An 11718-nucleotide genomic window follows, 5' to 3' on the forward strand; every position below is an offset into this window, starting at 1 on the left:
ATTACTTAATATGGTGCAATATATGGTAGTGAATGGTGTATAAATAACTGAAATCTGGTCAAACCTCTTGAGATATTATTGAGATTATGGATAACAAATTTTGTCAGCAATGAGGTACCAGTAATGAATCAATGCATTTTAATCATTATACATGTTCTTGTTTTAAGACTTTTCACAGACCTAGTTAGAATAGTATTGTTACGCCTCCAGTCGTTAATTAATTTTCCATAAATTCGTTCCGACGAAACTTTAGCGACACAAGTCCTTTCTTAAATAAAACTGGTTTATTCTTTCCGAATACAACTTTACGATACACTTAATTTCAACAGTCGCTCTATAACAAACACTATAATTCACGTCTCACGTGGCCAACAATGTTTTGTCCGCATACATTCATTTACTCATTACACTGTTGTCCCATCATGTTGTGAACATCTTATATATACAAGACTAACATATATCTAGTAAATGCTAGGGCATTCTTGAAGGAACAGGATATTTCTAGAAAAGGGGTGGAGTGATACTAGTCACGTGACCTCGCTGATGCAACAGTATATTAATGTTTAGTTGTGATCTGTGTAGGTAACTTACTTTAATCAGTAGTTAGTGATAAGTAGCCTACCCATCTATGATAAGTTTAAAACTGAAAAGCACCAATAATTTACTCAAGAGAACAAACTAATCATGTCCAGTCTGTTTTTTTGTGAAAATTTTAAAACTCAAAGACATCAATAACCTACTGAAGAGAAAAGACCAATTATAGTCAATCTGTTTTTGTGACTGCTTTAAAACTGAAAGAAGCAATAATATGTTGAAGAGAAGAGACCATAGCTAGTCTGTCTTTGTGACAACTTTAAAACTGCAAGGCACCAATAATCTACTGAAAAGAAGAGACCAATCATAGCCAGTCTTTGTGACAATTTTAAAACTGTACAATACCAGCAATTTATTGATGAGACAAAACACAATCATAGCTAGTCAGTTGGGGTTGTTGTGATTTTTCCTCAACAAAAACACCACCTAACAAAAGGATTTTTTTTCAAAAAATATGACAGTTACATAGTTGAAAGCATTTTATTTGAAATTAAATATCTGATATTCATCACTGGCATATAAATACGATTTTGGGTTCAAACTCCTTCCAAAATGCCATTTAATACACCATATGAGAAATGAATTATGGTGCAGGAAATGCATAATACTCAAGTAACCAGGGTGCTTTAGGTAGTTATAAGATTTCCTCTTACATCTGATGGCGTGATACATGACATCTACAGTTTATGTAGAAGCTTTGATGCATGACCAAGTGGCATGTTTATGAGGGTAGTGTAGAGGAGTGGAAGAGCACCCACTGGAGAAGTCTCTCCCCCACCCCCATCTGAGATACCAGAATTTATTTTTATTATAAGATTTTAAATTTCTTCCTACATTGTGACTCCAACTGACCTGAAAGTTCTATTTTTTTCCAGACAAGGTAGTTACAATGTATAACTTGAACTAAAAGAAGTATCTCCAACTGGATGAGGCCTAAGGGGTGGGTTAATGGTAGTTTTCAAACAGCATCAGACTGCTACAAATCCGTGCAAAGGCAGCATGAGGTAATTTTGACTTTTTATATATATATATATATAAGTAAAAGGAATAAACAGACATTTATTAAAAGCAAAAAAAGCCAATTTTTTGCATTAAATAACACTTGACTGCCCAGATTAAGAATCCTAGCAATGCTACTGCACTACCCACCATCCATATTTTTAATATTAACCATCTTCTTGTTGGTTGTATTACCATTCTCACATTCCTGAAGTTTACAGTCAATCAGTAAGACCCTTCCTATTGTAGCAGTTTTTGTCTGCAGAATTGCAGCCCACTCCTGATATAGAATATATATTAGGGAATCCTGGAAAATAAGTATAATTGATTACTTGCTCAATGGGTTTCAAGTCTAGTGAATGGCCAGGCCATGGTATAGTTGTGATGCCATGACCCTCTTTCCATCTCAGGTGATATCTATTTGCTTATATTACATCTCTGTATTGCTCATGTGATAATACATAAATAAAATGAAACATAATAAGATGAAGAAACTTTAAAAACAACACCTGGTTGCATTTATAACAATAAATAACAAAAAACATGCTTTTCATAACTTGTAGCCAGCCTATCTTAATGGTAACTTTAAAATTGTACATCACCAATAATCTACTGAAGAAAAAATACCAATAATATTCATTCCACTCAACTGACAACCTTTTTTTAAAAAAAAGTGAAGTACTAGTAATCTACTGAAGAGAACATATCAATCATAGCTATTTCATTTTACTGAGAGCTTTAAAAAGTATGCAGCAACAATGATAAAAAGAAATAAAACTTACCGATCATAGCCAGTCCACCTCAACAACAATCCATCAAAAATCACTCCTGCGCTCTTACAGCTACGGAACTGAGAAGGTATATCTAATGTCATATCTAAAGGCCTTCCCCAGATGTTGACTCGGCTGATGCGTCCATGGAATCCCTTCTGTACCATTGCCTTGTTTTTCTCATCCAAAGGAGCACCAAGATTCACCCAAGCACTAAAAGTAAGGTGATAATTTTACATATTTCAATAAATCAACTACATCTACATCCTACAATTTTTGTTTAAGTTAATGGAAAAATATTAACTCATAACAATACTGACAGCACTTCAAGTAAGACCTAGTCTTCTCTACAAAGAAACAATTATCATCACATTTAAACCAGCAAGTTTTATTTTAAATTCCACATAGGTTTTTCACCATTCAAATCCCATAGTAACTGTACTTCTTCATGAATATACATGCTGGTGTGCAACATCAATCAGAATACTTCTATTTTCAATATTACAGTGTTCACATTATGTGACTATACCATAACTAATATGCTTTCATCTCTAAAATGACACTATTTATTACAGTATTACATAAAACTATTAATATAAGTAAAAATTAAGATCTAAGAAGAAAACTGTCTTTTAAAACAGATTAATTATGGAATTACAATTTCAAATCTATTATCCAGAAAAGTTATGTATGAATAAAAAGAATTTTCTACTAAACCTTTTATTTTTGAATAAAAGATAAGATTATTGGTAATGACTGTTCAAACAATAACAAACACTTTCTATAGCCTATAAAATATATAAATTTTTGTAGTACATGAATTAAAATAACTTCTATGTTTTAAATACAAAATTAATAATAATAAAATAAAGGGATGAGAATTTCATTATTCAAAGGTCATTTTAAAGCATGAAACTGATTTATTAACCTAGAAATAAAAAGTCCAAAAGTGGCATAGTGCTTATATCATCAAATACTAAAAGGTTCATATCTGTAAATTTATTATTGTGATAATGTGACATCCAGTGAGTAGCATCACGAGTTTGTGTCTGTATTAAAAGTGGTTTAATGATCATATTATGGAGAACTATAGGATCTGATTCATAAACCTATTATGTATACATAAATGTGTTATGTATAGGTCAAAAGAGGCTTATTGATCACACTATGGAGAACTAAAAGGTTCTGAATTTTAAACTTACTATTGTGGTAATGTGACATCAACATGAATCTCATCATGGGTGTACTTAGGTACAGTTCGAGCAACGGCTGTGTCAGTAATGAGAGTTATTGTCTTCTTCATGCTGTCCCAAATTACAATAATATGATGCCATTGACCATCATTGATGGGCACATTCTTCAAGTAGGGAATAAATACATTAGCATCCATGTTAGAGAACAGAGAAACAAATACACCTGATTCATCAGCCTGAATCAGAATCTTCTTACCAATAGGAAGATGAGGAGAGCTGAAAGAATACAGAAAAGAATTATAACACAAATTTTCCTTCTTGATGAAAGAACCTCAAGTTTACAGTGACACCTGTTTTCAGTATCCATAAGTCTTAAATTCAGAAAATATTACAAGTTTTGAATCATAATTTACAATTTTATTTTAATCCAGAGATAAAAAATATGGTAATATTTAACTCCTTGTTACAGAGGGCACTAAGATGTTTATTATATTAAGTTTTCACTTTTTCTTTGGGATAAAAATTACACAAAGTTTATTTTATAACTTGAAGATGATTATTATATTAAATATACCATTAATATTCTGTTCTCTTCTATTTAAAAAAATGGTATGGATTCAATTCATCAAGGTTTATACAATTATATATGAAGTCAATTAGTTATCCGTTTGCCTGGAATATGCAGGAATACTCACGGTAGTACACCAGTATCTCAAATTAGAATTTCTTTAATCATTTAAAGTTCTCAAATTAAATTCATTTGTTCACATTAGTTTGAAGATTCACTTAAAAAAACTATTTTCCACTGAAAAATGATAAGTGTTCAAAAACAGAATGTAACCTGTGCAAGAAACTAATGTAAGTAAGTTAAATAAATGATGAGACATGAATCTTTTGTTAAATATCAGTATTTTAATGTTCACAGACAGAGAATATGTAATTTCATCATTAATCCTTTTTTCAAAAACACTTACTCAACTCTGTAAAGCGTAAAAAATGTTCCGGAGTGTTCAGGGCTGTTGTACTGGACCCATAGAGCAACTGTGAGGCTGTTTGTTCCTAGTTCAAATGGAGCGGCCAGAGCAACACTTGAAGATCGACTGTCATCATTTATGTATAAATCATAGTCAATGCTGATTGCTGGGGGTAAAGAAAATATGTATCTATAAATATATATAAAAATCCATGGTTAACTTTTAGTTAATGAAAGTTGCTTAATTCATTTTAAAAAGTGTAAATTAAAAATCCCAAATTCATAGCAAAACATTGTTAAGGTCAATAAAAAGTAAACATTCTATAAATGTTAATAGTTTAATTTTGTGTTTACTTACTAATTATAAGCATTTTTTTATTACATGCTACAGCTTTTACAGTAAGGAAGAATATTTTTTTTAAAAAGTTACTACATTTCGATCACTGGTACATTTATTCTCAAGTACACAGGTTTTAACAGTAAAGAAGATATTTTGTATTTACATTTAACAATCTAACAATGTATTTCAATTAGAGAATCAATAGTGTTACTTATGCATGTGCATATCAATTCTCGTGAATTGACAGATTATTTATTAATAGCTGAAGAGAAAAAAAGTGAATAAATATGAATATGTGGAATATCTCTTGAGAAATATTTGCATAAGATTATGCATCCCTAGGGAAATAGCAATCAAAGAGACATTGAGATGTGCCTGGGTATTTGTTAATTGTGAGATAATTTGATTTTATTTATAAGACTTCTCTGATTTTTCTTCTGTTCATATCTAGTTCATGTTTTAGTATGGCAACACTCTGTTCAGAAAATCTGAGGTTGCTTTTGTTCATATGTTCATGAACTTGGGAAGGGGGTGTTCTTTTAACCTGATGTACAAGTTATGTCCTGTTTCACCTACATAAATGGCTGGGCAATTGTTACACTGTATTTTTCAAATGTTTCTTGGTGGGTTGGGTTCATCATAAAATTTTCTTAACATGTGTTTAACTTTTATTCCAGGGGTGAAAATGAATCTAGTTGTTATGTTAAGGTTATATTTATGTGATAGTATTTTCTAAATTTCTGATAAGAGGTATATAAGGGATAGTGCAAGTGAATAGTTTTCCTTTGTTTTATGGAGTTTTTTTGTATTTATTTGTTTGATAATGTGTTTTTAAATATGTTAATAGTGTGTGTTACTACTGTAATATAGAAAATTGGCTTATGTAAGTAAAGCATTGGGTTAAGTGTGCAACTTTTTCATAGATGTTTCCTGGGGTGTATATAATGTATGCTAAACTAAGGAGGTTTTTTAAGTGTTTAGCTTCTGGTAGATTATACGATTAGAAAACCAGTTTATGTAATTTACACTGTGTGTGTTTTTTCTATGAATTTTCGTGGTGAAGCCTTGGGGGGGTGGGGGGTGATGTTAACATTTAAAAAATTTATTGTGTAGTTATTTTCATTTTTAACTGTGAATGTCTTTGTGTAGGTTGTTTATGAGTTGAAGGAATTTTGCTTGTTCATACTGACAAGTAAAACTGCAAGAAATGTCACCAAAATGAAGGCTTATATAAGGAAGTATGAATCTCTTTACTGAAGGCAAATAAATGTGGCTAGTTGTAACGGTTTAATTGGGTGTTCCTGTTTTATGTTGATTCTCTTTTCGGGGTCTTGTGAAATAATTTCTGCAATAAGTTGTATTGCTTTATGACAAGAGGTTTGAGGGAATAGGGTTATGACATCAATGCTAAACATAATGACATTACTATCCACCAGTGATTGAAACGTCATACCTGTTTTAAAAAATATCCTTCTTTATTGTAAAAGCTGTAACTTGGAACAAAAAAATTCTACAACTATAATTTGAAAGTTTCTTGCATTGCATACTTACCTCCTGAAATAACGTTAAAACTGCCTAATTGTTTTTACCAAATATATTTATATATATATACAACTATAATTTGAAAGTTTCTTGCATTGCATACTTACCTCCTGAAATAACGTTAAAACTGCCTAATTGTTTTTACCAAATATATTCTTACCTCTAGCTGTCTGGTCAAGCAACTCACCAGTTATTGTGTTTGCATGAATGTTCTTTCAAGCAATTGTATTACATATTAATCCTTTAAAAAACATTATTAAGAAATAAACACATACTTTTACGGCAATCTTCACCAGTCAAGTTAAATGGACATTTACAGTAGAATCCATTGGTCAAATCAATGCACGTGGCTGTTGGAGGACAAGATGTAGGTGTACAATCTGGAATATCTTCTGTGCAATGACGGCCAGTGAATCCAGGTGAACAGATACACCTGTAGTCATCCCCCAAGTCTTCACATGAGGCACCATTCTGACAAACATGGTCAGCACAAGCATCATATTCATACTGACATCCAATGCCAGAGAATTCAGCAGGGCAGGAGCAGTTGAGCCCACTGCCATAATCCTTACACATTCCACCATTCATGCATGGGTTACCAATACATCTTTCAGGAGAAGTCTGACACCGTTTACCATCAGTTCCAGAAGGACACCTTAAACAATATTAAATTAAAAAACAAAATTAGAATTTGGCAAGATATTTAATGTAAGAAAATAAGTCCTGAAAAATAAAGCAAAGTGCACAAAATGTAACAGTATAATCAACAATATTTTCATATGCCATAATGTTTCTGAAAGAAGAACTAGTTAAGTAATATGACACTGAACCCCATGATTTGTTAGCCACGTATAAATCTGACAAACCTATAGCCAACTAAAATATAAAAAAACATATATAAATAAAAGAACTCTTAAGAAAACAGAGAAAAGCTTAAGTTTAATTCAAGGTTATTTTCTGCTTTACTTGCTAGTTGGCTTTATTTGTCAATGTATATCCATGTGTTTGAAAAGGCCAAGTGTTTATGCAAGTAGTTATTGACAAAATATAATGGCAGTTCTGGAAATATTTTGTCGATAAAGATACAACTTTTTGCATGTATTGATGCAATTAGAAAACAAAGCATAGCATTTGTACATATAGTACAATGATAAGTTCAACTTACACACAGAAATAATCTTGAAAGAGATCTATACAGTTTGCATCATTCAGACACGGATCAGAGTCACAACCACCAACGTCCATCTCACACCTGTCTCCTGACCAGCCTGGAGGGCATTGACACTTAAATCCATTGACAGAGTCAATACAAATACCATTATTGAGACATGGGTTGCTGGCACACTCATTTACATTGATCTGTAAGTAGGACAACATAAGTTAGCTACAACAAATGTGTGATATTTTAAACAGTTATATGGTGCTTTTGCATTTTTTTTAAGAACAAGTTGCAAAACATAGAAACATTTCCTCTTAATCTTTTCATGGCTCAATGTATTTCTCTAATACTTACAATATTAATTTGGGAAAATGATATGATATAATGAATCTTGTATTATAAAATTTTATGTTATTTACCTCACACATTTCTCCAGTGTAACCTGGATTGCAAACACATTTGAACATGTTGTCCATGTCAATGCAAGAGTCAGTACCTGGTGGGTTACATGGACTGCTTACACACTCATCTACTTCTGCTTCACACTGCAGGCCCACATAGCCAGGTCGACACTGACAGATAAAACCATCTAGAAGATCCAAACAAGTGCCTCCATTTTCACAAGGTGATGTCTCACATTCATCAATAGTATGTTGACATCTAGACCCAGTAAAACCAGTGTCACACAGACAACGAAATTCATCAACCAAGTCAATACACTGTCCTCCATTAACACAAGGATTACTGGCACATTCATCAATATCAACATCACAGTTCTCACCAGTCCAACCTGGGTTACACACGCATTCATGATAGAAAAGCCGATCAATACATTTACCATGGGCACAAGGTTTATTAGCACACATGTTCACCTTCAGGTGACATCGTTTCCCATAGAACCCAACTGGACAATCACAAGAAAAGTCATTAACTAAATCTGTACAGTTAGCACCAAGAAGACATGGTTTTTCAGCACAATCATCTGAAAACAATAAAAAATTCATGGTTTTGGTAACAAAAATTATAAAATCTTATTGTAGGTAAAAGGAATGACAACAATTCTATAGAATTATGGGATTTTAAAAATTCAAAGGCTTTCTGTTTTTCAGAAAGTTCAAAGCATAAAATAATTGTTATGGAAAGAATTCAAAAATATAAATTTTCTTATGAACTAATTACTGTAACTATAATTTGGCAATCTATATAATGAATTTTATGTGTGTTTTATTATAAAGAATATAATATGTTTTTATGTACAAAATTACACTTAAAAATTGCATCAATTATCATATATAACTAACAGTACTTTATATTATAATGTCAGCCCTAAAAATATTCTATTCTGAAAAAACAGCAACATTTACCAATATTTTGTTCACACATCATGCCTGTCCATCCAGGGGGACATTCACACTTGAAGCGACCTTGCTGGAGAGGAATACAAGTTGCTCCATTGGTACAAGGATTTCCTTTAGCAACACAAGGGTTAACAGTGATGTTGCATGAAGCACCCTCATAGCCTGACCGACACAGACAATTAATTGTACCCATGCCTGGCAAGTCCTGGCACATGGCTCGCTCTGGACAAGTGGTGTTCTTACACTCATTTTGTTCAATCTGACACTGCCTGCCAGAGTATCCTGAAGAATTAAGGATGCCAAAAAAACAGTTCTAGTCATGAGAAGTTTGAAAATAAATGTGTTGTTCATAATATAAAAAAAGCTTAAATATATATATTTTGCACAATATAGAACCCCCTCCACATATTCATAAACTGCCTTGAGTAAAGAGTTTTAAAAACTCTTCAGCCAATTTACTTGATTAAAATACAAAGTTTCAACTGCTTAAGTTTAGTGTTTAAACATATATTAATATTTCTTTTACATTACTCTTTCCAAGTTATAAAATGATTATGGCTTAATATAAATTTAATGCATTATACATGGATTTAATATTGAATATCATAATTAGCATATATAATAAGTCATCTATCATTCTCTCAGGGCCAAGACCCTCTGTGTTAAGTGCTTAAACCTATAGTTACTATATGGTCACAAGAAAAGCAATGAGTAAACAGTTACACTGAATAAAGCTGAACTCTTGATGTAGATTAAAAAAGGCTTGAAGTAGTTTTAAGTTATTTTTACCATAGAGTTATAAAAAAAATAGTACTTCATGTTATTAATTTGTAATTGTTCCTTCAAAATAATTCCTGCAAATAAAATGTTATTAAAACTGACCATTTAGACACCGACATGTAAAGCCCTGAGGCCTGTCTATACATATTCCACCATTGTAGCAGGGTCGACTAGCACACTCATCCATGTTAACATCACAGAATTGACCTGTAAAACCTGCTGGGCAGTAACAGGTAGGTTGATGGTTTTTCACCAAGCAGAGTCCTCCATTCTGACAAGCATTGTTGTTGCATAAAACTGAGAATAACACAGTATATTAATTAAAAGATATGTGGAATTAACACTAACTATAACAATTTAACTTCTAAACTACTAAGTTAGTATTACCTTAGATGTTTTGAAGCCTATTAATGAATTTATATTTTTTTTGCTAAATAATACATTCAAAGATAGTTTAATCAACTTATTTGGTTTCATTTTTCTCCTATATCTATGTCAACAGTTTTGCTCAAAAACTATTAAATAATCACTTTGTTCATTAAATATTGTAAAGGTGAAGTGTCGCTCTACATGACACAAGAAAATCAGGTCTATTTTAGTATCCTTTAATTTGTTTCAATGCTTCATTCTCAATACAAAACAAAAACCAAAGCATTACATGAGAAAAAGTACCTGGAACACAAGCTTCTTCACTCAGAGCACCAGGTCTTCCAGTTCTCTGATTAGCTGCACATTCCAAACATGTCATTTGGCCTTCATCTGGCTGGTAGAAATTCACTGGACAGGGATAACAAGGTTCCAGCCCTGTCTCAGAGTAGGACCCAGCAGGACAATGTGCTAAAAATAAAAAAAGCAATACAGGTGACAAATCTTTACCTCACACACAACTTACTATACCAAGTGTAACTTGTTTACAAAGCCTGAACTTCAATTAATTAAAATTGCACTTCACCTACAAGTTTTAATGCATGGTTTAGTACAACTAATTATGTTTTCTACTTTTAAAAAATACCAATTGCTAAATATGTGTCAAACACCAAAAATTTTTGCAGTCATTAATCCCAAATAACAATTAAAATTTTTCTGGTAAATAGAAGTCTTGTTAGCATCTGAAAGGAATACTATGATGTGTTTTGAATTTCATGCAAAGCTACACAAGGGCTGTCTGTGCTAGCTGTCCCTAATTTAACAGTGAAATACTAGAGGGAAGGCAGCTAGTCATCACCATCCACTGCCAACTCTTTTACCATCGAATAGTGGGATTGACTGTCACATAATAATGCCCCACGACTGAAAGGGCGAACATGTTTGGTAGAATGGAGATTCAAACCCTTAGATTGCGAGTCAAGCACCCTAACTACCTTGCTATGTCAGGCTCGATTACTATAGAATATGTTACTATTCTGATATGTTCAAGGTATAAATAGAAGACATCACTCTATAAATTTTATCTAGTCCACCCACAAAAAATATTCAAACATCTCTAAACAACAGAGAATTTTATAATATTCTTTAATATTATATCAAAGTCAGCTTGAGTAGAAAAACATTTCTATACTTTCCACATTTAATTATGTAGTGAGTTTCTTTTTGCTAACTACAGATTAATTATTTTTTACCTTTACATTCTGCAACTGAAGAAGCCCCAGGAGTGTAGGTGAAGGTGTTACCAGGACAACGTTGGCATTCAGTGAATCCATCAGGTGGAGGTGGACCAGCAAAAGTGTTGCTTGGACACTGAAGACAAGGTACCAGACCAGTCGGAGAATAGGTCCCTAAACCACAGGAAGCTAAATAGTGGAGAAAATTCAGCATTTGAATTTAAAAACAAAGTACAAAATTCATATTTCAATACAAATCAGAGTAAATTACTTCCTTAACTACACCAATAACATTTTGAGTCTTACTCAGCTGCAATTTTCTGACAGCACTTATTGTTCAGGAAAGTTCCAGCTAGATTTTGAGTTTAGGAGAGTAAATATTTAATTTTACTCTGTGATATAAACATGT

The 11718-nt window shown here is 32.3% G+C and overlaps 1 protein-coding gene across 1 annotated transcript in view; it reads right to left on the reverse strand.

Moving 5' to 3' along the window:
* LOC106464543 overlaps positions 1-11718 on the reverse strand; it is a 90107-nt gene that overhangs the window by 13696 nt on the left and 64693 nt on the right. Inside the window, 10 exon segments of the mRNA XM_013924687.2 lie at positions 2376-2576; positions 3566-3832; positions 4531-4696; positions 6687-7066; positions 7577-7770; positions 7990-8552; positions 8935-9210; positions 9811-10005; positions 10381-10545; positions 11328-11498. Of these exon segments, the coding sequence (XP_013780141.1) occupies positions 2376-2576; positions 3566-3832; positions 4531-4696; positions 6687-7066; positions 7577-7770; positions 7990-8552; positions 8935-9210; positions 9811-10005; positions 10381-10545; positions 11328-11498 (2578 nt within the window).

Source organism: Limulus polyphemus, unplaced genomic scaffold (assembly GCF_000517525.1).
Source record: "Limulus polyphemus unplaced genomic scaffold, Limulus_polyphemus-2.1.2 Scaffold1682, whole genome shotgun sequence".
In the NCBI taxonomy this organism is placed as follows: Eukaryota; Metazoa; Arthropoda; class Merostomata; order Xiphosura; family Limulidae; genus Limulus; species Limulus polyphemus.